We start from the raw sequence: 26332 nt of genomic DNA, 5'->3' as shown, positions 1-26332 counted from the left end.
TAGAGATAACCCCCAGGGAGACTTATGCATGATGCTGTAGCTCACAGCGTGCCTTCAGAGGGAATTATGTCAGCAGCAAGTCAGCTTTGGATACTTTGGAGTGTGGGGTAGGCAAAGTGGTGAAGTTATGTCATTGTTGTCCTTGCTCATGGAAGCAGAATTTGACTGAAGCTGTCAATTCCATCAAAGCTCACATAAGCTGGAGATGGTTCAAGTAGCCAGCTTCAGTGTGGGGAACCATCTGTATTTTCACCCTCCATTTGCATCACCATGCACACATTTTCCAAGCAACCCCCATAAGCCAAGCTCTGTGCTCTTTGCTGGAACCCATGAGTTTTGGTATAGACACTGTAGGGAATATCTTCTGGGCTGAGGGTATTCAGTGTCAGTCCCTTCTGGGGCTTGCTGTGTGATCCTAGAACATCACCTAGGATCTTAAATCCTTATCCTAAATTTTTTCAGAGAAAAGTGATTTTTCAAAACAGGTGGAATCTGAGATGCCCTGGACGACTATTAACCAGCTCAAAGCAAGTCTGGTATTTTCTACCAAGTCTATCTGAAGAGCAATTAACCACTTCTTATGTGCAAACTGCTCCCTTCTGAAGAGTTTTTATGGGCTCAGAATGCCCATTATGTTGTTTTCTTTTATGCCTCTTGGTTCAGTTCAGTTTTTTCCCTTTACTAAAGTGCTACTTTTAAATGATCACATCAGTTTCGTGTTTCTTGGCCAGAGCAAATTGCTGTCATTTATGTCCCACTCCTGCCTCAGGGCACTTTTTCTCTCTGGTTGGTCTTTAACCTAATAACATACTTCTGTGTCTACACTAATGGCATCTTGATGACAATAATGGGCAGAAGCTCAATTAGGAAACATTATGAATCATACAGCTCAGTTTCTTATAGTATGCAAGAATTCCTAAAATGACAAGGGGATTTCATTTTCTTGTGTCCTCTACATTCTCAATCCTTTCATTGTTTGTGCCCCAACCCTACTCACCTCACTCTTCAAACCTATTTCTCAGGTTTACTAAAAACAGCACCTTAGACGAACAAACCCCTTACCTATTTGCCAATCCCAGGGCACCTTTAACAGCTCCTTGTGCTCCATTATGGCTCTGCAAATTCAAAGAAAGTGGACCTGATGAACAAGGTTATAATGCATCCTAGTTCTTCTTCTTTTTCTGTTTTCACTTAGCAGATTTATACAATCATGAAGCAACCAACTGAATTTCAAAAATAACTTTGGGCCATGCAGAGGCAAGTCTAACTAGGCAGCCTGAGGTGGATCCCTGAAGAATCTTGTTAAGTGTGGCCGGCACTGGTGAGCGTGCCATTGGGCATGATGGAGCTCAAACCTCCCACTGTCCTTCTCACCCACATGGTCTACCTGTAGCCTTTGCTCCTTGAGATACTTTCTAAAAAGTAAACGGCGAGATTCAGAAAATTTCTGTGCTTGCCAGTTTAATCAATGTTCTGATTGAGCATCCTCTTGGGCAGTGGTTCTCAAACCTAAATGGACATAAAAGCCATACAGAGAGCCTATTAAAACAGTTTCCTGGGCCCCATTCCTGAGATTCTGATTCAGTAGATCTGGGAGGGCCCACGGATGTGCATTTCTGACAAGTTCTCATGTGGTGCCAAGGCTGCTGGTCAGAGAACCGTACTTTGCGAACCACTGCTCTAGAAGAGGACCGGGAGGCGAGGTTGGCACCACTCCACCAGCATTACCTGGTTCCAGTGTGCCCTCAATATATCCCACTTGCCAAACACACCCATATGCCACTTCCATTATTTCAGCAGCAGTGTCCCTGAAGGGCTCAGTCAGCCCTAATGGACTATAACTGAAGCAAATGGGTGCTAGATCTCCGAATCTATTTTTTGGATTCAAGAATAATAATCCATAAAATGAGCCGTCCATCTACAAAATGTTGGTTATGAACAGTTGAACTAGGCAATTTCGTTTCCTCTTACAAAGCTGAAGCACCAAATGTAGGGGCTTTAAAATGTCATCATGCTTTCAAAATGAACCCCCAAACAAATCCTCCTCTTCCCATCTCCATGCCTTGTTTGCTATCGAGCTTTTCATCCGTTATCTCAGCACAGCGAAATTTGGAAGATTCTTGGAAACAGCCAATTTGCAAAACATGTTTAAGGTTATGTCAAAATATCTTCCACAAATAATTTCAGACACTGAACCAATACAATTACAAAGTACTTGCTTTGTAGAAAGTGATCTGGTGAAATCAGAATTATTTGCTTTGTGGAATGGGATTTGGTGAAATTAGACTGGAGTTTATTCTACTATTCTTTATCTCTTATGTGAAACTAAAATATTATTGAGGGAAAATTATGCTTTGTTGGATGCTTGTTCTCACAACAATTTCTGAGGCCACTGGTCAGCGCTGACTTATATGCTCCAATGCCGGAATTATTGTAAAATCGGTGTTTTTGACTTTTTTTTTGATGCTTAGGGAATGTCTGTGTCACATTTTCAACTGTTTAAGGAAAATGGAAACACTAAATTTCTAAAAGATGAATTTGAAATATGGTTCACTCATGCAAATCCATGGGCAGTAAAAGCACAAATTTATAAAAGGGTAAATTTAAATTACAAGTTTTCTAGCGGTTCTTGTCACTGGTAAAGGGAATGTCCCTATTTGGAAGTGCATCAAATCATGGCATTTACACTTAGTTTTTCTACTTTTTTAAGTAAAACTTCACAGGCTGGTTCAGGAGAATCAGTGTACTTTTAATGCTTTCTTGTAAATTATCTTCAAAGTCCATTAAATGTTTTTCTAACAATTTAAAATAAACTTGATTAATTTGGAAGAAATTTACAGATAAAGATATTGAGTTTTCAGATTTCATGTGGGAGGTTGATGAAAGGTTTTCAGCCTTGATTTTTACAAAACAAAGACCAACCATGCCCCAATGAAGAAAAATTGTAAGAATAAGCCCTAAGAGTATCTACTGTCTGAATTTCTTGTTATTTTTACTCACAATTGAATTCCACTGAAAAATGCGCCAAAGAGTCCAATCATTCCCAGGAATTCCACTCGGCTCAGGGTTCGGATGATGTATTCTTCCCAGACGTTAGAGATCCCGTAGAGTGTGGCTCCTCCTAAGACCAGAAGGTCCCCTACCAGCTTATTTTCTCCTAGGAACCAAAAAAACAGAGGGAGCTTCATTAACACTTTCTCACAAGAATTTGGCACCAGCAAAATCAGCTTCTTATGCCTATTCTATTCTGACATTTTTATAGAAGTTCTGTAATTTGCCAACTGAGATTTAGTAAAGTTTGTTTCTGTGCGCCCCAGATATGTTCTGATACAAAAAGGTTGCCTATGTCTACCCATCTGTAAGTCTTCCCTAGTTAAGAAAGGGACCAGTGCCTTCTAGATTGCATCATCTCCACAAAGCCCCATGTCTTCTGCCCAGGTATGTGTCTATGAATATATGCTAATATATGCGCATGTTATATTTGCTGCAGGGCACTTTCCAACAGTTTAGTGAACAGGATGTAGAACAAATAAAATCAGTCTGAATTTCCACTCTCCGTGATACAGGGAGAGAAGCTATAACAGAAGTAGTCAACACTTTTTTTTTTGACTATGGGCAAAAAGTGTACTTGCTTAGAAAATGAGAGTAAAAAGGATTATGGGTTGAAATTTTCAGCTCCCCTAAAGTACGAAACATGAGTGAAAAATATATGTAATTCACTATCACAATGACATTTTCCTTTTTTCATAAAAATATCTATTTGTTTTAAACTCAATTTTGGTTGGTTTAGGTTTACGTCCAATTTTTTTATAAATGCCGTGCCTAGCTATTTTTTATAATTAGGCAAACTCTTTCCACTCCAGGAAGTGTGAAGCTAGGGAAGGAGAGCGGAAGTCAGCAGCCCACACGGACTCACCAGGACACCAGTCCAGCACAGCTCAGCACAGGAGAGCTCGGCAGGCTGCCAGCTCCCCGGCAGAAGGGATGCGGGATGGGAAAGGTGCTCTCTCCAGCATGAGACTAAGGGAGGGACTCACCTTAGAGCGGCCTTGGATTCCCATATCAGCTGGAACAATCTAAAACTGTAGAACCGGATTCTCACTGTTGGGTTGGGAGCACTGAGCATTCTCTAGGAAGTGGCTTCACATAAAAGAATCTGAGCCTGGCTTGGGGAAAAACCTCTTCACTCATGCCATCTGGTCACCTTGGGAGATTATATGTTTACTCTAAATGGCGTCACTTTCTCTAAGGCGACTTCCCACTCCTGGTAAGAATTGGAGAGCAGAGAAAAGACTCTGAAAGGCAGGACAGCTTGCTGGAGTCGCCCTCAAGGGAATGGAGCTGAGAATCCGGATCTGTGAGGGCTCCCAGCGCTCCCGGGGTTCACGGGGATGAGGCCCCAAGGAGAAACCACAAGCTCCCTGGCGCATCTTCCGAGGAAATTAAAGTTGCTGTGACAGAGAGTGTCATCTTCAGCAACCTGACTAATCTTTTTTATGTGTCAACTAGAAAATAATGACAAAAATTTTAATTTTAAGCAGCTCATTTGAAGACTAACTCGTAAAATAAAAAGGATCCATTACCAAAATTATAAAATTATAATGAACAGGATTCAGTCACTTTTCATTCAGGAGCCATTTCAGAATCTTGTGCTGACATGGAGTCATTATAATGAATATCAATTTTTGTTGTACGCGTGAAGTGTGGAAGGGCTGCTTAACAGAATTCTTGGTTAATGAAATTAATTTTACATGAATAGATTCAGGAAAGCTAAATTATAATGAAATCTTTTAATAGACATTAGGGGAACATCAGTCTATCTTTTAAAAGTCCTAAAAAGAGGCCACTCTATCTCAATGAATAGTCTCACCAATGTTTTTCAAACTCAATCTCAATGAATAGTCTCACCAATGTTTTTCAAACCCACATTTGACAGTTATAGCTTATTTTGTTAACTGGCCTTTGACTATACGAAATCCACTCCCCGGTACTTTGAGTTTTCACCAGTGCAGTGATAATTATCGTTAATAATAATACAATTTTGTGTAACTACAAGTTTGGAAGTACTTCCTAAGTTATCAGTGACAAAGAAATGAAATATTATTTATTAAAATTTCACTAGTAAGTGTACTTACCAGTTGTTAAACCATTTGAAAATGGATACATATATGCGCCACATGTATGAAAATTTAGTTGAGTAAATATAATTAAATTAACCAGGACATGATTTTATCCAAGCCTAGTATATAAAGAAGCATTTGACATAAGTATAAGAAAGTCCCAAGACTAATATTTTTTATCTACAATTTACACCTAGTTAACTAGAAATTATCACCCTATGATTTATGCACTGTTAATGCAGCACATACCTGACATGGTGAAGCCAGTTTCTCTGCGACGTTCACGGGGAAAACTGCACCCAGCAAATCCATCATTTACGTATGTATGAAACCACAACAAGTAATAATGTTTTGCAAATGTTGGGCAAATGGACCCATTCAAACTATGAGAAGCCCACTCAGATCCAGTGTCTTCTCTCTCTCCTCTGAATTTCACACCACTGTGCCTGTGTATGGCACCCACTGCATTCTGCTCCATGCCTGTTATTTGTTAACTTGTGTGTCTTCCCTCCTCCCAGCTGTTTCCTTACACAATAGAGCTGAGGGGCATGGACTGTGACTGACTTAGCTTTCTATTCTGTGTGGTTCCTAGCATGGATCCTCGCATATTATAAATTCTCAATAAATGTTTAAATGAATTGAGCTGACTGAAAGGTCTTAATCCATCCTATGGGAAAGTTTTGAGTGGCAAAAGCTTTCACTTCAGGTAGATGTGGGTTCTCATCACATCTCTGTCACTTATTAGCTGTTGAACATTGGGCAAGCTATAGTCTTTCTGCACTTCTGTCTCCTTATTTAAAATGAGGTTATTGTGAGAATATAGTAAAATGATGTAAATAAATAAAATGATGCAAAATAATGTAAAATGCTTAGCATTTCCTCTGGCACTTATTAAGTGTTCACTAAACAGTTTGCAAAGAGTGAATCAATCATTTCCTTTGAATAACCACCTGTCTCTTTGGGTTGGCCACCTCTCATTTGGGATTGCTTCTTGGTTCTAATCAACCCAGTCATAATTGCTTTGCAAGAACTGGTTTTCCTTATTAGATTTTTACTTAAATACGAGAAACACCATGTTTGGAAGAATTTTGTGTCTTTGTGGCAGTGGGAGGAGAAGAAGGAATATTATTTAAAATCACTACTTACCACTAGAACAAGAAATAAATGGTGAATTATACTATCCTGGAGAGTTGAAAGGCTATTAATGCAATTTATGAAAATGAACCCATCCCACTGAATATTTTTGAGTTTTAAATGTGACCAATTGCCTTGTTTTCCTGGGACTTTCAGTTTTAGCACCAAAAGTCCCATATCTGGGGAAAACCCTCCATTCTGGGCAATCTGAGACAGTCATTAACCCTAATTTACCACAACAGAACAACTGTACATTTCTTATAAGAGTCACAATCATGGAAAAATAAGTATTAAGTGGTGGAGCAGAAAGAATACTGGCTAGATTTCACGTCTAGGCCACACCGTTTAGTACTGGTGTGCCCTTGCACAAGTTTCTTACCTTTCCTGAGTCTTTATTTCTTTAGTTACAAAAATAAGAATAAAAATACTTACTTTGCATAATTAGGAAGATTACATGAGATAACGCATGGGGAAAGTGCCTGGCACCAATAAAATTCTCACTTTTACTTGGTTGTGTATGGTTATCTGGCTCCTTGAAATAAATATAAAATTATATCTAATAATAAAAAACTTTGTTATGGGTATCTAACATCTTTGCTAAATGAACTATAAGATGCAATAAATGTATTATGGTAAAAAGAGGATATTTTGAAGAGTAAGAAATATATTTTATAATAAGGAGCTATTTTCATTGAGTTTTATCTTAATCCTGTTACTTTCTAACCTTCTCTTTTATATCCATAAGTTTTCTGAGGAAAGTAGAAATGCCATGGAGCTGTATCTCTTTGGCCTTACTAATCAACTTTACACACTCCAACATCTATCATATTTTCAGAAATCACTTTTATTGCATGTCTTTCTCCCCACACATCTTTCCCCACACACATCAGTAAGTGCAGAGATGGTCTTTCAGAGGGGGCCTATAATGCTGGTGGCAAAGATAGAATATACATATTAGGTCCACTGATTTTTAATGACAGACTCAGAAAAGACATCTCCTTATAGATAAGCGCAAAGGCATGGAAACTTCCTAAGGTGGATGATCAGTTGCACCTGTGACAAGTACAGAACTGGAACCTAAGTGTTGTTGGCATCCTTCCTACTTTGTACACAATTCTAGAGGACCCAGGCAGAGTCTCAAATGCCACGGACTGCAGATGCCTTCTCTCTACCTCTGTCTACAGTGGGTGAACTTCCTGGTAAAGTTCTCATCAAAAGCATAATTCCGGGCACATCACTGTGTGTCCTGACATTTACATTTTGTATCTAGAGTGCCTGGTGGCACCTGAGAAGTTTCCTTCAGCAAGGCTCAAATCAAAATGAGGAATTCCTGGAGAGCGGAGGAAGAAACATTCTAACCAAGCAGAATTAGAGCAATTACTTTAATTACTAGGAGGTCAAAGTAACTTTGAAAAGGCCAATATCAATGTTCTTCAGGACAGAATTTTCAAGGTCCCAAGCTAAGGTGAACCATGGATTAAGCAATATAAAAAAGATCAAGTCAGTCATTCTCTTCTCCTGTGAAAAGCTCTTGATATGGTGATGACCATTCATACTGAGTTGAATAACTGATTAAAGTTCTGATGAGTGCCTGAAGTATTTTAGACAGGTTCTGTCCCTGGCTAATTAACGCAGCTGAACCAACTCTATGGTAAAGGTGAAAACAAATGGAATATTTTTCATAATGATGCACACCAATTTTAGGATTATCTTGTCCTCAAAACCAGAGGGATCTTTTTCTTTTTTCAAAACATTTTATATGATAGCTTAAATTTCTACCTAATTTAATATTTTTATAGAAGTAAAGCAGGTCCAACACTGTTTGGACCAACACTGTCCCAAATTTGGGCTGCCGTTAGAAAAACATATCATGTATTTGGGCACCGTTACTTTAGCATGAAAGGTACTCAACAGTAATAAAATTTAATTCTGTTGACACTGGTACCTCATATATCACCAAACTGCTGCTGCTGTGGGTCTTAAACAGATTCACACCAACAGACAAAACACCGCTCCATATGTTTTAGCTGCTCTGCACTGTTATAAAAAATGACCACTTTTGAAATACCGTTAAATGGACTTTCTTTTTCTAAATAGTACTACTCCCTTCCTAACACTTCACTTGACATAAAGAAAACATTTTTTAATAGAATTAGTGAATACAATCTAGTGAAATCAATTCAAGTTAGCTTCACATTCTAGGCTTAAACATCCAGATTTATCAGGACAATTGTCTTTGTTGACTACAGAATGCAAGATCATAGCCAGGGTGAAGGGCTAGGACTCGGCAAAGCCGAATTTTCATAAATAAGGGCACATGCTTCTTCTTAGTCTGTGCTTACATAGTTCAAGTAAAGCTGAGAAAGTATAATTAAATTGTGACTTTAGAAAAACTGGCCACGTTGTGTCAGGCAAAAATACCATCTGATTGGTCCCAAGAGATTTCCCATACTAGGATCACTATGGATACAGAGCATAAAACCGGCCCTTTCATATGACTTCTATTGAAATCCCAAGCAACCATTGTGTCATAGACGAGAATTTGGGAAAAGCAAGTGTGTGTATTTTTAGCCCACCTGTTGAGGTGGGGACAGATTATGTTGTGTAGGTAGTGGTTTGTGAGGGCCGGGACCATCTCTTTCTTTTGCTTTGTGTTGTATCTTGCGCTCCCAGCAATGTGGGAGAGGGAGGGAAGGAAGCCTGCCCTTGAGGTCAGGAGCCTTGGGTTCTAGCTCTGCTCTTTCAGGTCCGAGACCTTGGACAACTCACCTGGCTTCCCCAATTCTCAGCTTCCTTGTGTGCCAAATGTAAAACTGCTGAACGAGGTCCCTTTCAGCTATAATGTTCTACAGTGCAACTCAAAAACATAATGACGTTCATTTCAGGTACTTTGCATGACTTAGTCTCATAAAGAAAAATTTCCTAATTTTGACTCTTCATCATCCAATTCCCTACAAGAAAGATCAATTCTAAGAACTATAGAAAAGTGGGTAGTTTTGATTCCATTCCCAATGTTAACAAAGGGGGTAATTTTTTTCTGCCCCCCCTAACACTTTCTGTAGCACAATGATTTTGGTGTATTTTAAAGAATTGTAATGCTTCAAAAAGAGTCCTCTGGAAACCATCCTGGATCAGCGCTCCCTAGCAGATTCATAGCAATTTGATGAGTAAACCTTGAAGCTTTACTTTGTGGTTTTATAAGCTGTGATTGATACTTCTCCCCTCAAAACAAATAAGCAAAAAAACCACAAAAAACCCTCTGTATGAGGAGACTGAACTTAGCTCTCCCTCATTAAAATACTGGGTATTCATAATCTAGTCTTCAAACTTTAAATATCCACGCTTAGACCTATATACCAACCTTCACCCAGTAGTTTGAAAGCTCAGTCTTTCTCTGACTTGAAGAGAAAGAGTTGGGGGGTGTTGAGGGTCGGGAAGGCCCCTGTGGTTCAGGAGTGGATTGATCCATTGACACAATCTCTGACCAGCTGGTCTGGGCCAGGCAGCTCTGGCCTCCAAAACACACTGCAAGTGGGTCCTGACTCTCAGCTTTAAACACTTTCTGAATGTTTCTGAATTCATGTAAAAGGGTATAAAACCTGTACTTTGCTTCCTTCATTCACTCAAGAAACACGTATTAAGCACCTCCTGTGTGCCCCATCCTAGGTGTGGGGTGACTAACATAAGTAAGACACATACCCGTGGAAGACCAGCTTCCTAGTTTCCACTCAACCATGAACATTCCACGTCTTGCTTTGGCCTTACCCACAGAGGCAAGCAACCTGGCGAACACTCAGAGACTCACCTGCTCCCTGATGCCTTCCCACGAGCACATCTGCTCCCGCCATGCAGCCCATTCCCAGGATGCAGACAACGATGCCGATGAAATGCACAGCCTTGTACCGGATCAGCAGGAAGAACCAGGAGAGCAAAATGACCACTGGGATCACAAAACAGTCCAGGAGCTGTTGGGAGGGAGGAAGGCAAACAACACCAGGAGGTTCATGGGGAAGCTTTCCACTTCGTGGAGAAAAATAACTTAGCTCTGGAGAAAGGGCATTTCCCCTAAACCTAAGCTTTTGTGTAGACCCAGAACTGATGCAATTAAAATAGACTCTGAAACAAACACAAACTAACCCTACTTAAGGATCCCGCAAGCTCTGAGGAAAAGGGGAGAAGGCTAACGAGTAAGACAGGCTTTTGGTGAGGAAGATTTTCCTGCCCCTACTGTGTCAGGGCAGCTCGGCATCCTGGCTCCCTAAGCACCCTGGCCGACTCCACAGGAACACCTCATTTGTGGGGAGAATACGCTGAGCCACTTCAGATGGTCCTGCTACCTTAGGAGTATATCTGGGAATGGGAGGTGAGGGGGCAGAGGTCTAATAATGTTTTATAAATTATTAGAATTTAGACAAAAGGTGAACTTAATTTCTCCCAGACAACTGTCTCCCCACGACCAGTAAAAGTTACTTTAATTTGTCCTTGAAATTTCACTCTTACAGGAAAAAAAATTGCTTTAAAAATAAATACAAATATTAGTTTTGAAACTTTACAAATACTTAAAAAATACTGTTGTAAAAAAGAGCAAAAAAAAAGAGACAAACAGAAGCATGAACGGAGTATAGAAAAAAAATCTTTGGTTTCATTTCTTATGTATTTTGCACAAATAATAAGATTCCATCTGACATAGAAGCTCCAAGAGTTGGTGGAGAGTTTGTCCCAGACCTGTAGTGAGATAATGTGGTAAATGGGAAGACCTCTGTGCCAGGAGCCAGAAGATCTGAATTTGAGTACTAGATCCTTACTCATGGCAGTGTGATGTTGGGCAAATTACAAACTCAGGAAGCCTTAATATCTTGTTAGTAAAATGAAGATAATGACTCCTACTGGACTTTCTCCAAAGATCATTGTGAAGCTCAGAGATAATACACATGGAAACATTTTGTAACTTACGAGGGCCTCAGTGCCACTCTATAACCTGCACTCTGGGCTCCACGGAACTGGTTGTCTCTACCACACCCTGGTAAGACGCAGTGTCCTTTGGATACTCCATGCAAAGCAGGGTCTCCACTAGTCGAACTGATGTCCCACAGGACTTCAAACTCTACATACCAAATGAGAAACTGGTGATCTTGGCCCACTGCCCAGTAGAGGTCCTCTGCTAGAATCCTAAACAAGGGGCCCTAGCACCCAGTAGCCAGATACAGGCCAGTGATCCCTAATACTCCTTCACTCTGACTGTCTACATCCTCTTGATCACCAAGTCCTGCCAATTCCATCTTCTGAACATCTCTCAAATCTATTCATGCCACCCTTTCCCACTTCTGCCACCTAATTGAACTAGAATCCTCTCCTACTTGGAACAAGACCTTACCAGCCTGCCTCAAGGTCTTCACTCATGCATCTCCCTCCTTCTAGAATCCTTCACCTCAATGCTTGAACTTCCTGCCTCTTTTTTCTTCAGGCCTTCACTTAGATACTGCCTGTGAAAGAAAGCCTTTAGGGTCCCCAGGCTAGGCTGGGTCCTGTTCAATGCTTTCCTGCATCCTGTGCTTCTCCTTTGTAGTGCAGGCAATAATAATTAATATGGAATTATTGGTATAATGTCTGACATTCCCACTTGTCTGGAGGTCCATGAAATCTGAGAATATATTCCCAGTACCCAGAACCCTGCTGGGTTCATGAGAAGCATCCAATAATAGTTATTGAACAAATATATAGCAGGATTTTTAATAATAGTAACATCAAAATGGAGTCTCTAAGACTCAGTAAAGGCTGAAAAGTGTTTTTATTTTCACAAAGCATCCCTCACCATCGGACTGGCTTTTTGGCACTGTAACCAGCACTCAGAATCCCTCTATCCGCAAAGCTTTTTGTATGTGGACAGACCCTCACGCTTCTCTGAGCATCGGTCTTCTCCTTTGCAAAACGGAACAAGCAATCAGCACACTAAGCTGTGATGGGGGTTGCTGTGAGATGCTAAGGTAAGGAAGGGTCATGGGAATGCTGAGTAACACCTTGATGGCTGGGGGCTGAGGCCAGAGGTCACAGGGCTCCTGGAGGAGCTATGCATAGGGGTGGTGGCTGGTAGGATTGTACTACAGCACACGTTACCCACTGCACAGTTAATTAGCAAGTTAATGATTCTACGTGAAGTGGTAAAAGGCTCCAAGGCAGGTTTTACAAACGGCTTCAAATACCAATTAAGTCTATTAGGAAATTTCAGTTTGCCAGTGAAAACTGTTCACTGGGCAGAAAACATTTGGTGTTTCGCCTTAAAAATGAGAAATGATTGAATCAACAGTTGAAATATTTAGCCACATGCTCCACAATTGGGATTTCATTATCTGGCTGGCAGCCCTCGGTCAGTGGAGCAGAAGGCCTCCATTCCTGAAGGAGGAGTTGAAGGCAAACCAGGCCATCACCCAATCTTTGGGGAGCACTGAGAAAGCCTTTTTGGTTCTCAGGGTCATTAGAAACCTCAAAGAACTTTATGAGTCAAAAAATCCTTATTTGTGAGTATCAGGTGATCCAATGGGTGGGGAGGACTTTTAGAAAGAAGAGAAGGGGAAAGAAGGACACAAGGCAAGCCAGGGTTTCTGGGACGTTTCAGCTGGGAGGCTGATGTCCAGCATCCAGTAGGGAATCAATAATGGGTGGTTGAATGAATTAATGAATGGATAGCCACTTGGCATCACTGACTGTCAGAAGAGACGTTAGAGATAATCCAGGCTGCTACTGGCATTTGGGTGGGACAATTCTTCATTTTGCAGGACTGCCTCATACTCTCTGCAGGGCATTTAGCATCGCTGGGTCTTGACCACTCAAAAAATGCTCCTACACATTTACAAGCGCCCCGTGGGGGCAGTATCTTCCCAGTTTAGAATTGCTGAAATGGCTTTATTTAAAAGCTGGGGACTCAGAAGTTTCAAGAGGTGAAGTGTTGCACTCAAGGTAACTCAAACTGTTGGCATCAGCAGTAGTTGTATCACGATTTCTTTTTTTTGTGAGGAAGATTAGCCCTAAGCTAACATCTGCTGCCAATCCTCTTCTTTTTGCTGAGGAAGACTGGCCCTGAGCTAACATCTTCCTTTACTTTATATGTGGGATGCCTGCCACAGCATGGCTTGGTAAATGGTATGTATGTCCGCATCTGGGATCTGAACTGGCAAACCACGGGCCGTCAAAGTGGAACGTGCGAACTTAACTGCTGTGCTAATGGACCGGCACTTGTGTAATGACTTTTTTGAACAATATTTTAATGAAGATCAAGGACAGGAATTGCTACAAGTGGAGGTCTCACCACAGTATCTGTAACTACAGAAAAGAAACCATTTGGGAGCTGCTGTTAACAAACAGGCTATTATTTTTTAGTGATTTTTGGCTCCAACCTTTCCCTGTGGTCATAAAGCATAAAACATACTGGCAAAATGATTTTCCAATAGTTTTCTGGTAGCTTAACTCCCTAGCAAAGTGGGTGTTAGAGGAATAAAAGAGAGAGGAATTATAATAGGTGCCCAGCACTGGGACTGTTAAAAGAAGAAAAAAACCCCAAAAACCCTTCTGCTTCTGTCATCAACCTGTTTAGTAGATTTACCTTTCTTCACATACATTTCTAGATCCAAAAGGAAATTATAAAATAGTATACCAAAAAATAAACAAATGAATTCTATTTCATCATCATCTTATGCTCTGAGAAATCTCAAAGAACATTAAGAATACTTTGGAAAGAAAAGTGTTCATCACCCCTTAGATTTAAATAGCATCTCCTCCCCCTGGAGATTTAAACTAATTTTACTCTTCTACGTCATTAATCCTCAGGTGATACCTGCCAGAGAGCTCTAGGATCCCAAGTTATCTGGTTTTATGGATGGAGGTACTGAGGCACACCACGCTTCGCCTAGGGCAAATTCTCTGAAGTCATCATGATAGCGCTAGAACTATTATATGAACTTGGTAGCTTTAAAGAACATTTACAGTAGGTTGTACTGTTTACATTTATAGTTTGCAATACACTTATGTTATTTTTACTTAATCTTCTAACAGCCCTTTATGGGAGTTATGACTATACCCATTTTACAGATAAAGAAACTGAGGGTCCCAGAGTAAAGCAAGTTAGTGTCAGAGTCTGGGCTAAAACAGTCTCTGGACTCCTAGATCAGAGTTCAAGCGCAGCTTCCAGAAGTTATTCAAATAATTTAAACACATGTCTGTGTTGACATTGCTTTTAGGACAACAGAAGTTGTCCTAAAAATCAATATCAAATAATGTTAAATTTCTTAGGTGTATATTGTAGGACAGCAGCATCATTTAACTTTTTGCTCTCTCTCTTTTCAGCTTCAGCTAATCTCTTACCCCTGGATCTCTCCCTGCACTCTTTAATCACACTTGATTATGCACTCTCCCACACAAGTGCATGCACACACACACACACCAAACCCTGACTTCTTTTCTATGCCGCCTCCATTTGCCCACACTCCCCAGACCACCTCCATCTGGCTTCGGACACTCACGCTTCCAAAAGTGTGCTCACTCCTAAGTCCCTCCGCACCCTAACATGCTCACTACACGTTTCTGGTAATGGACAGTCTCATGGAGACGACACATTCTTTGTGTATCAGTGAAATCTGCTTTCACAGACTGTCGAGCCTCCTTAGAGTTGGTGGATAGCCTCCGTAAGTTGGATATCCTCCGTCGCATCCTGGTTTTGCAGAGTATTTTCCAAGCTTTTGGTCCAAGCGAGGTCACATCTCTAAGTCTGGGATGCAAGAAAAGGCACAGGCCCTAGAGCAGCTGTATGCTGAGGCCTCTCCTTAGAAACCCTACCAGGGGCCAGTGCCTTCCGCAGGCTAAACACTGGAGGTGGACACGACTCTAGAGGGTGGGATAGGAGGGCGAGGAGAAGCAGAGAGGGGAAGTCGGGTGGATCGGCGGTGCTCCTGCCTCACCCCTGCCCCCGGGGTGTGCCGGCTGTGACAGCTCCCGGGGAGGCACCAGGAGGACGTCCCCACGGCCCACGGAAGCTTTGGCTTCTCTGTTTCCCTGGCTGTTTTCCTGCAAGCCCCCTCCCACTCCGCCCGGGATCGCTCCCTCGGGGAGGCAAGAGCAGCGCAGCGCCCCAGCTCGCCACCCGGCGTCCCCGCCTGCCCGGAGCCCGCGCCGACCGCGCCTGGGCGCCCAGCGGCTCCCAGCCCGCCCACCTGCGGCTGGCTGCTCTGACGCCCCAATCTCCTGGGGGGCGGGGCTCCTTATTTTGGTGCTTATTCTCCGGGAACCTCTACTATAAACGATTTCCGTGCACTTTGATGTAACAGGCTGGCTCTGCGCCCCGACAGCGCCCGCGGCGCACCGGGCGCACTTGGCTGTGGTCATGATTTGTCTTTTCCTTAGACTGTGAGCCCCCGGGGCGCAGGGACGGTTGTAGCTACTCTATCACAGAGCCTGGCGGCGCCCAGAGAAAGTGGTCTGGAAAAAAAATTTAATGAGTAAATGTAGTAACTCCTTACAGGATGATGAGTTTCCTAAGGAAAGAGAGGGCGTCCCGTTCCTCTGTACATTACTCCACTGTCTCACTCAGAACCTGGGTTTTGGTAGTAGATACCCAATAAATGCGAGATAAATGAAACAACGAACCTGTCCTGACCTTACGCTTTTCTCTAATTCCGCTGCTCCCATGACTTCCTCACCTGCCATTCCACTAACTTTATTTAACTTATTTCTTGAACAAGATATGAATTTCATCCTTTCGACTTTAGCAGATGTGTATCTACATCTTTATCTGTGAGTATATGGAGTTGATGTGTGTCTATGTGTCTAGAATGTCTTTGTGGGTGCAACTTAAATGGTAGAGCTCTGAGAGTCACTACGTCAACTTGGCTGGTTGAGGCCAGCTGGCACTTGGATGATTACGATGATACAACATTTTTGACTTACAAATAATTTCATTGCACAATCACCACCATGGAATTATAAGGTGACAGTTAGATGCAGTTGTGCTATGTGACTCTTAAGATTGATGCAAAGTGATTAAATATGGGAAATAATATAGATCCTGTCCCCTGACATATCTCATAATCACCCAAAGTCCAACAACCTCACCAGTGGTGTGATACCATAGTAACCCTCTCAATATCATCCTTGCCATTGGATTACTGCATCCTCTCTCCCTCTCTCTGTCTCTCTCTCTTTCACCTTTATGGGGTTGGTATCGCCAATCTCCTCTGGTACTGGTTGATGAAGGAATTCGGTTTTATTAGACTTATCTTTAGTCCATAAATATGTGCTTACATTTGACCCATTGTCTCCTACATTTGTTCTTGGATTTGAAAATTCATCAGCATACAGAAACTCCTTTATTCAAAACAACACTCTTTAGATAAACATGCATATATGTGTATACACACACACGCTTATATTCAAGACATTTTCTTTGTAGAAAACTTAAACAGTATAGAAATATTTAATGAAGAAAATAAAAATCATCCATCATCACAGCAACCTGAAATAAATACTAGGATTTTGATGTATTTCCTTCCGATTTGGGGATAAAAAAATTGAGATTGGGGCCAGCCCAGTGGCACAGTGGTTAAATTCGCACGTTCTGCTTCTTGGTGGCCTGGGGTTCGTGGGTTCGGATCCCGGGTTCGGACATGGCACCACTTGGCAAAAAGCCAAGCTGTGGTAGCCGTCCCACGTATAAAACAGAGGAAGATGGGCATGGATGTTAGCTCAGGGCCAGTCTTCCTCAGCAAAAAGAGGAGGATTGGCAATAGTTAGCTCAGGGTGAATCTTCTTCTTCAAAAAACAATTGAGATCACATATTAAAAATAAGCTCACACAGTGGATAGTCACCTCCTGTTTTTAAAAAATGTTTTAAATCCTAAACCTGTAATGTAAATACTTTATCATGCTCAATTTTTTTGAGATATAATTCATGTACCATAAAATTCACCCTTTTCAAGTGTACAATGGAAGTGGTTCTTAGTGTTTCATAGAGTTGCACAGCCATCACCACTATCTAATTTCAGGACATTTACCCTACCCAAAAAGAAACCCTGTACCCAGTAGCAGTCACTCTGCATTCCTCCCTACTCACAGCTTGTGGCAACCGGTAATTTACTTTCTGTCTCTATGGATTTACCTATTCTGGGTATTTCATACAAATGGAATCATAAAATATGTGGCCTTTCATAACACGGACCTCTTTCATTCAGCATAATGTTTCCATGGTTCGTCCATGTTGTAGCATGCGGCAGTACTTCATTTCTTTTTATTACTGAATAATATTTCATTGTATGGATGTAGAGAATTCTACAGGCTGTAGACCACATTCTACTTCTCTATTTCTCAGTTAATGTACCTTTAAGCTTTTTCTACTTTTTTGGCTATTATGAATAATACTGCAATGAATATTTGCAAACAAACTTTTGTGGGGAACATATGGTTTCATTTCTTTTGGGTAGATATTGAGAAAGAGAATTGCTGGGTCATATAATAACTCTATGTTTAACATTTTGTGGAATTGCCAAACTGTTTTCCAAAGTGGCTGCACCATTTTACAACCCCACTAGCAATGTACCAGGGTTCTAATTTCTCCATATCCTTGTCAACATTTGTTATTATCTGTCTTTTTGATGTTAGCCATCCTAGTGGGTGTGAAGTGGTTATCTCATTATGAGTTTGATTTGCATTTCTCTAACGACTAGTGATATTGAGCATCTTTTAATAAGCTTATTGCCCATTTTTATGTCTTCTTTGAAAAAATGTCTATTCAAATCCTTTGCTGATTTTTAAATTGAGAATTTGTCAACATTTTTATAAAGTATTGTTTTGAATCATTTTTCTACTTTTGAATATTTTATTTGTTCTCAGTTCTTTTTAATTATAAATGATACTTTAAAAGAATATATTGTATATAAATCTCTGCCTATATCTCTGAACATTTCCTTAGGATAGATTACAAGCCTGAAAGTACAGGGTTAAAGAATATACATTTTTAAGAACTCTTAATGCATACTGCCAATTTTTTTTCCAGGAAGTTAGTGGCTATTTACTTGTCCAGTTTCAGAGGATGAATGTTCTAATCTTAGTGTACTCCTACCACTTTGTGCATTATCTTTTAAAAGTTTCCAATTTATACCCCAAATTAAATTTAATTATTGTTTAAATTTAAGTTATGTGATACTGATGAAGCAAAGTTTTTTAATCTACATTTTCTATTAATTATCTGTATTTCTTTTGGGAACGATCTATTCACGCATGCTCCAGATTCATTTCTTTCTACTGAAGTATTAGTATTATAACTTATACATAAAATCTCTTTATATATGAAAGATATTAGACCTTTGTCATATTTGTTGAAAATATTTTTATAGTTTTTTAATGATTTTATTTACAATGTTTTTTGAGATAAACAAGTTTTAAGTATTTATCTATAAGCTCATTTTTAGAAATTCTTCCCTTTCCCCAAATCGGCCAATTAGTCACCTATATGTTCTTTTAATTATCTATGGTTCATTTTTAAGTTTTGACTTTTAAAATTTAAATTTTTAAATTTTAAATTTTAATTCATTTGGAGTATTTAGTTGCATGGGACTAAGTCAATATCTAATCTGAGTTCTTATAACCAATTTTCTTACTGCATTTGTTGAATAATCTTTCTCTTTCTTCTTGGTCTGTAATATTCTCTCTGTAATGTATTTCGTATATATTAAGATCTGTTTTAGGGCCATATTAGTACCATATGATCAAGAGTATTATGTTGCTTTAATTATTGTAGCTTTACAACTGCATTTTAATGTATTCTAAGGCAAATTGCTTTTCACTATTCATTGTTTTCAAAATTAGCTATTTTTGTCTGCATTTTCTTCCAGATGAAATTTACAGTCATAGTTTTTAGTCTTCACCCCTCTCTCTACTTAAAAAAACTCTAGGGATTTCAAAGAGCTTTTATAATATTTATTATCTCATTGTCAAACATTAAATGAAGGCTTTTAGGGAAAATCTATATCTTTCTCTAAACTCTTATGGAACTTCCAGTGAAATTTTGAATGTAGATATTTGCATTTATTATAGCGGCTGGAAAATATCAATTGGAGATAAATTATACTTTTCAAAAAGGGCACAGTGATATTGATGTCAGATAAACATGGCAGAGGTTGTTTGTTTTAATCAAACCAGAAAATGTAGGCAGTCACATAACACTTAAAGTAAATGTTATATTTTAGACTACTGTTAACTTTTTTCTTTGAGCTAGTTATACAAAGATTCACCAAATTAATCCAAAGTATAAACAAAATTCATTTTATTTCAAAAAGAATGAGTAGCTTTGCCTAGAGATGCCGAAAAAGACCAGTGGGCTACTTCTTTCTCCAAAGCAGGAGGTGATTTCTCTTAAAAGATCAACTTTGTAACTTAGATTTACCCCTTTCAAAGAGTTATTTTAATTCATGGGAAAAAAAAAAAAACCACCAGAGCATTACAAAGTTAGCGTATCACGGTATTTTTATGTTTTCTGACCTATATGCATATATACTTTGTAACATGGATGAAGATGACCAGGGAATCTAGGTAACTAAGATGGGAGAATTGTTCTGCAAATTAAAAACAGGTATTTCAGGAAATCTCCATAGCATTCCCATTTTGTACTTAAGACTTAAAAACTCAACGTGGCTTGTTCTTTATCTTTAACCTATGGCTCTTAAATATCTTCAGAAAAACAGCGAATAGAATTATGTTTCCACTCTGATAAAATGTCTATATTTAGAGGCTGTCTTTGTGTCTAAAATGCTACATGCACTGTTTCTTCTTTAATGTTAGATGCTTGTGGTTCCAATCACTTCTCTTCTCTCTGCTGGATTCTATCTGGCAGAAAATAATAGCTTGATCCATGTAGAATGGCCATTTTATAGGTCACATTGGTTGAATATTGACAATTTCACATGGTTCACCCACGAGACTCAAGGAACCAGATGGAGATCAGGAACCAGATGGAGATCAGACACCAGCTGTATTAGTTAGACCTGGGTTGCAGAAGGCAGTGTTGCCTTTTATCTCCTACTGCAATTTTAACTTAGCCTAAACTTTCTTAGGCAGATATACTGGGGGAAATGGTTACCAAGCCTTGGTCTCTGTCTCAGGGGTCCTTCCAGCAAGTTAGTCCTTACCAATCCCTAAAGCAGGCAGAAATGAAATACTTTGAAGACAATTTTTTCCCTCCTTTTTTGATTTCTTTTAAGGCATAACAACCCCAGCAAGTGGTAAAGTCCCCTACTGGCTATTGGATTAGCTATTTCCCCTTTGGGGTGCAGCAAGAAGGAATGGAGAGAGAGGAAGAGTTTCCTTCTATTCTCCCAGCGTTTGGAAGGGAATGGAAGTCTCCCTCTACCTGGGTGGTATCATGGGGAGAACAGGAGTCCCTCTACATTCCTCCCAGACCATACTTGGTTTGAGTGACATACATGTTCATGTAAAAGCTCATTTCTTGATTAAGGATCTACATATCATAATATTAGCCACAAAAATCTCTAGAAGGAGAGGGGCTGGCTCAGTGGTGCAGCGGTTAAGTTTGTGTACTCCGCTTCAGTGGCCTGGTGGTTTGGATCCTGGGCATGGACTTATGTACCACTTGGCAAGCCATGCTGTGGCAGGCGTCCCACATGTAAAGTAGAGGAAGGTGGGCACGAATGTTAGCTCAGGGCCAGTCTTCCTCAGCAAAAACAGGAGGATTGGCAGTGGATATTAGCTCAGGGCTAATCTTCCTCAAAAAAAAAAAAAACCTCTAGAAGGAGAAAATGAGAATCTATAAGAATAAATTGTTAACAATGGTTATCTTTGAATAAGATAACTAAATCTTCACAACCCCACCACCCAAAATTCTCTGTGGTTTCCAAATTTCCTCTGGAGCATATACTACTTTCAAAATATATAAAACAACACGTTATGAGAGTGTAAAAAATCTACAAGAGCCAGATCAGTCTTTCTCAAGGGAAGCTGATGGTTTGTAAAAAAAAAATTAAAACAAAACAAAAAAACCGCTACTCAACTGCTCCCATTGTGGTAGAGCTTAATGAGGAGGTGACCTCATCCCTCCCTCTATTTCTCTTTGCCCAAAAGCGACTCCTCTGCCAGCCTGCAGCTCCTCATTAACGCTCCCCTCCGGCTATTCACAGGGAGAATGCTCCCCTCACAGGGCCCAGCTGTCAGAGGCTAAACCTGAGGCACCTGGTAGGTGATTCCAGGAGCGAGAACAGGTCCCTGCTCTCCCTTCTTCTGCTTCTAATTGGCAAATCTCCCATGTTTCTAAAAGTAATATATATTATAAATTCATCTTCTGTGAGTAAAACTGAAGCATTAACAGGGAAGGATCTTAAAAAAGACAAACTTTGGTAACACAGACACAACAAAAGTCCTCTTCCGGCTGACAGTCCAGCCGAAGAGAGTGGAATATAATTTGGGAAATGCACATGCACACGCAATCAAGAACCATTTTAATTCGGTGGCCTGGACATGTAGCCACCCCAGCAGCATTTGAAAATCCAACCAGGGGTGTAATTCCGGGGAGTAGTATCTTTCATCTGGAACAGACTTTCCCGGTAGACAATCCCCTCCCCCCACACCCCTCCAGATTTTTTTCCTCACGGGGCTATTTTATTCATAATGTAGACACCCCCACAAACCCCATACCTTAAGATTTAATGTCTAGGTTTTACTGTCTTAAAATATTCATATTGGATGAAGCCATGTTTCTACCATGTTGCCCAAGAGATGATTCAAACTAATAAAATGTGTTATTGTGCTGACTATATGACAGCCATTTTCCAGGAAATGTCCTATTTTCAGGATTTAGAAAAAAGATTTGCACCAAACTATTTTTCTCGTTTCTACTGATAAGGATTTAAATGTGTGAATTTCATGTGTTTCCTCGTGCCAGTTCATCAGAACTTCCTAGTTGTTAAAGTATATTCGCTTTACTTTTTTTGGCCTTAACTCTCAAAGACAAAAAGGAAGAAAGAAAGAAAAAAGACACTACCGTGCACTGAAAATCTGGGACAAGTACCTAGAAATCTAGGTGACCACCGGAAGACACAGATCATTAAGAGACACGCTCTCTAGCTCTGCTGCAGAGAAATGGCCTCGGGTGAGAGCAGAGCCGTCCCAGAGAGCAAATTCCTTCTGGGTGAGCATCATTGGAGCTTTCATCAGGTTTAAGAAGAAAGTCTGATTATCAGCAAACCAGATTCCAAAAGTAGACAGCAAGGATTTAACATTTACGGTGTCCACCATATACCAGGTACAATGCCAGGTTCTTATTTTTCCCATTTTACAGAAGAGGAAACAGAACTAAAGATAACAGGTAACTTACTTGAAGTCACACAGTAGTAAGCGTCAGAGCCAGATGTGAGCTCAGGTCTGCCCTTTGCCTTATACAAAGTGAGTTTAAGCAGTCAGAGTCCAGGGGGAGTAGAAATTATGTAGGATCCAGTTATAGTTACCAGTGGTCTAGGCTGAGCCAGCCTCAATTCAATCTAGCAGGCTTGTGCGCTCTCTCTTACATTGTGAGCACTCTGGGAGAGAGCAGACTGAGGGTATGGAAAAAGTAATCACTGGTTGTCTGCACTTTTTATATTAAAGAAGGTGTAGGTTATAAGAAAAAGTGTATGGGGGTTAGAAGTGCACCGCCAGAGTGGAAACTGCTGCTTTTCCAATCATTACAGCATAAAGTATGGTTATATTTTGCATCCATTCATTGGATGTTCTCCCATTCAACGAGCATCCATTCGTCAAGATCCACTCTATGATATGATACACCCGCCCAAGAAGACAATCACAAACCTAGTTATAATGTTGTTGTCTTGCATATCCAACATTTTTGTGGGAAAAAAAAGAATTACAATCATTTGTTTTATCAATCATTCGCTGATACTGTGTGGCTATCTTGAGTGTTCTCAGAGAAGTGGTTGCCTTAAGTCAGCCAAGCACTACTAACCTGTATTTCTTATTTATAGAATTCATGAACATAAGAGCATTAACATAACATTAAAGAAAGTACACATTTCAAAGTACCTATCGAAGGAAATGAATGTTTTCTGATAAAATATTAATTCTACATTAATTTTGCATTACTTTTTATTCCTCCCACCCGTAAAACAGCAGGGAGAAACAATTTCAAAAGCTAGAGGAAAACATCTTGTACATTTTGGAGTCTATTTCTAGGTCTGACTCAACTATTCCAGGTTTTATTAACAAAAGGCAAAATCGGATTTTCATCACCTTGTACTTGTCACTTATTTATTCAGTCAGCAGATATTTACAGAACGCCTACTGCATGCTCGGGATTGCGACAGGTGTGGGGAATACCAGAGCAAACAAAACACTCTACACCCAGGTCCAAGGGGACAGTTCCCAATGAACGCGTGTTTCTTTCCTCCAGTTCACAGCCAGTTTCTTTCCCTAAAGACTTGCCTGGCTCCTAAGGCAATTCTGCCCCCTGTTCTTTGGGATCCTCATCTCCTGCTCCCTGCTCCTGTTCCATCAGCTTTTCTGCATCCATCCTGGATCTTCAACCCCCACCCCTCTCTGCTGGCTGTTTTCCTTCACCATATAGGAAATCTTCCTATATGGGACATCAAGCCCCAACCCCATCCTTGATGTCCAACTGGTCCCTAGCTATTTATCTTTCCCTCTTCACTGCTGGGCTTCCTGAAAGGTTAACCTGCTGTCACTGCCTCTGGTATCTTGGCCCCATTCATTCCTCAAGCTGTATCAATACTGACAACTTCCTTTGCCATGATCAACAAAGCTACATTACACAGCCACTTTCGACTAAACCTGTCTGCAGCATTGGGCATTGTTAACCACTCTCTCCTTGAATTCTCTCCTCTCCTCATTTCTCTGTCTTTTTTCTCCTGCCACTCTGGCCCTTCTTTCTGTCTCTGTGTGGACTCCTTTTGTTCCTTTTAGTCCTCAAAGTTGGTGTGTCTGAGGGTTCAGTCCTTAGCTCTCTCATTTTCACATTCTGCATATGCCACCCTTTGGCTGTCACCCACCTCTTACTTCCCTTCCTGCCAAATTTCTTGAAAAGACTTGCATTCAGCCACTGTTTCCATCTCTTCAACATCCATTCAACCCCTCAACTCAATGCAATCTGGCTTCTGTTTCCCGAATGCCATCAAAATTGCTCAAAAATACATCCCCTGTTTTTGAACCCAGCAGAGACATTTTAGTCCCTCCCTTACTCAGCCCAGCATCTGACACTCCTTACTTCTTTTGGCTCTCTTACCTGCTGGGACTCCTTCCCCTCTGCCCTTCATTTCATCTCTCATATCTCCTTCACAGACTCCTTTCTGGGTTCCTGGTCTATGGGCTCCTCTCCTTTTCAGCCCACTTTCTCCCTGTCTCTGAATGTTGGCGTGCCCCAGGGCTCAGCTTTCTTCTCTTTTCCACTTATACTCACTCCATTGGTGATCTCATCAGACCATGTTTCATCACCATCCATATGAAAATGACTTCCAAATCCATAATTGCAGTTCCCACCTCTCTCCTGAACTCCAGATACATATACCCAGCCATCTATGCTAAGCTCTTCCTGGATGTCTAACAGGAAGCTCAAACCTATGTGGCCAAAGCAGAACTCTTGATTTTCTGCTCCATATCTGCTCTTCCCCAGTTTTTCTCATTTTACCATATGGTACAACCGAGTGGCTCAGGCCAATAAGTAAGGAATCATTCTTGACTCTTCTTTTTCTCTCAAACTTCCCCATTCCCCATACTCAGAAAATCCAGTTGGCTTTATCTTATAAATGCATCCTACCACCTCTAGACACCTCTACAGTCAGCGCTTGGCTTTAAGTCACTGTACATTTTCAGTTAGTGGCCTCCTAACTGTCTAACCATGTCCACTCTCGCTCCTATATAATCAATTCTCCACCACAGTCACAGAGATCTGAAAATACAAACAAGTTCCCATCAATCTCCTGCTCTAAAGATTCTAGTGATTTTCCTTAGAACAAATCCAAACTCCTTTCCTTGACTTACATAGCCTTATATAACCTGGCCCCTACCTCCTTCTTCAATGTCATCTCTTACTACTAGAAACTTCATTCATTCTTAAACGTGCCATGCTCAGGGCCTTTACCCTCATACTGTTCCCTTTGCTTAGAACTCTCTTCCTCACATCTTTGCATATCTCACTTCCTCACATCCTAGTGAGAGAGATGGAGAATAAAAACTAAACTAAGTATCACTTGGAAGGGAAGCTTCATGAGGGAAGAAGCACTATCTTCATGCTACATGTCTAGTACCCCTGGAAAAGTGTATATAGTATATGCTCAATAAATAGTTGCTGAGTACATGAGTGAATAAAACATAGATTCATCAGTCTTCTTCGCCCACACATCAAATAAGTCACCAAGTCTTGTCTTTCTAGCTGCCTGAATTTCTTTAGAATCTCTTCACTTGTCCCATCCTGTCTGCCCCTTCCTCACTGGATCATGTGAACGATCTTCCTAAATTGCAAATCTCATCATGTCATCCCTACACTAGAAACTCTCAGGATTAAGCCCAAATTCCCTAAGTAGTGGCTTGTAAGTCCCTTTGTGATCTATCACCAGCTACTCCTTCATTCTCTTCTTTGACCATTTCCTTCTTCAAACTCCATGCTGAAGTATTTTTACCTCCTTAATGTGCCATGGTCCTTCTTGACTTACTTCTTCGCACATGCTGTTCCCCTGACTGGAGTTCTCATGTCCATCTCTCTCATGACCCCTTGTATGGCCCAGTCGGTCTTATCTTTCAGAGCTTGGTTTAGATAGTACTTCTTCCAGGAAGCCCTCTCTGGCTTCCTAAGTGGGGATTAGGTGCCCCCTCAGAGGCTTCCATTGATCTCTTTATTATTGAATTGTACTTATCATGCTAAAACATGGTCACCTTCCATAAGGAAAGGAATTTTTCTCTCTTGCAGTCAGTTTTATCTCCTGCAGCTAGGATGGGGTTGGTACACAGTAGGGTCCCTTCAGTATTTTATTAATTCCTTCAAACAGATTTACGGAGCATCACTAGGAGACAGGCACTATCCTAGA

At 40.6% G+C, this 26332-nt stretch overlaps 1 protein-coding gene across 1 annotated transcript in view; it reads right to left on the bottom strand.

Moving 5' to 3' along the window:
- The window catches only part of SLC35F1 (solute carrier family 35 member F1), a 371121-nt gene that overhangs the window by 38612 nt on the left and 306177 nt on the right, over positions 1 to 26332 (bottom strand). The window contains exons 4-6 of the mRNA XM_044757468.2: positions 10060 to 10219; positions 3001 to 3157; positions 1063 to 1115 (exon numbers count right to left, since the gene is read on the bottom strand). Of these exons, the coding sequence (XP_044613403.2) occupies positions 1063 to 1115; positions 3001 to 3157; positions 10060 to 10219 (370 nt within the window). The remainder of the gene's footprint in view (positions 1 to 1062; positions 1116 to 3000; positions 3158 to 10059; positions 10220 to 26332) is intronic.

Source organism: Equus asinus, chromosome 24 (genome assembly GCF_041296235.1).
Source record: "Equus asinus isolate D_3611 breed Donkey chromosome 24, EquAss-T2T_v2, whole genome shotgun sequence".
In the NCBI taxonomy this organism is placed as follows: Eukaryota; Metazoa; Chordata; class Mammalia; order Perissodactyla; family Equidae; genus Equus; species Equus asinus.
This window is presented reverse-complemented; position numbering and strand designations above follow the sequence as displayed.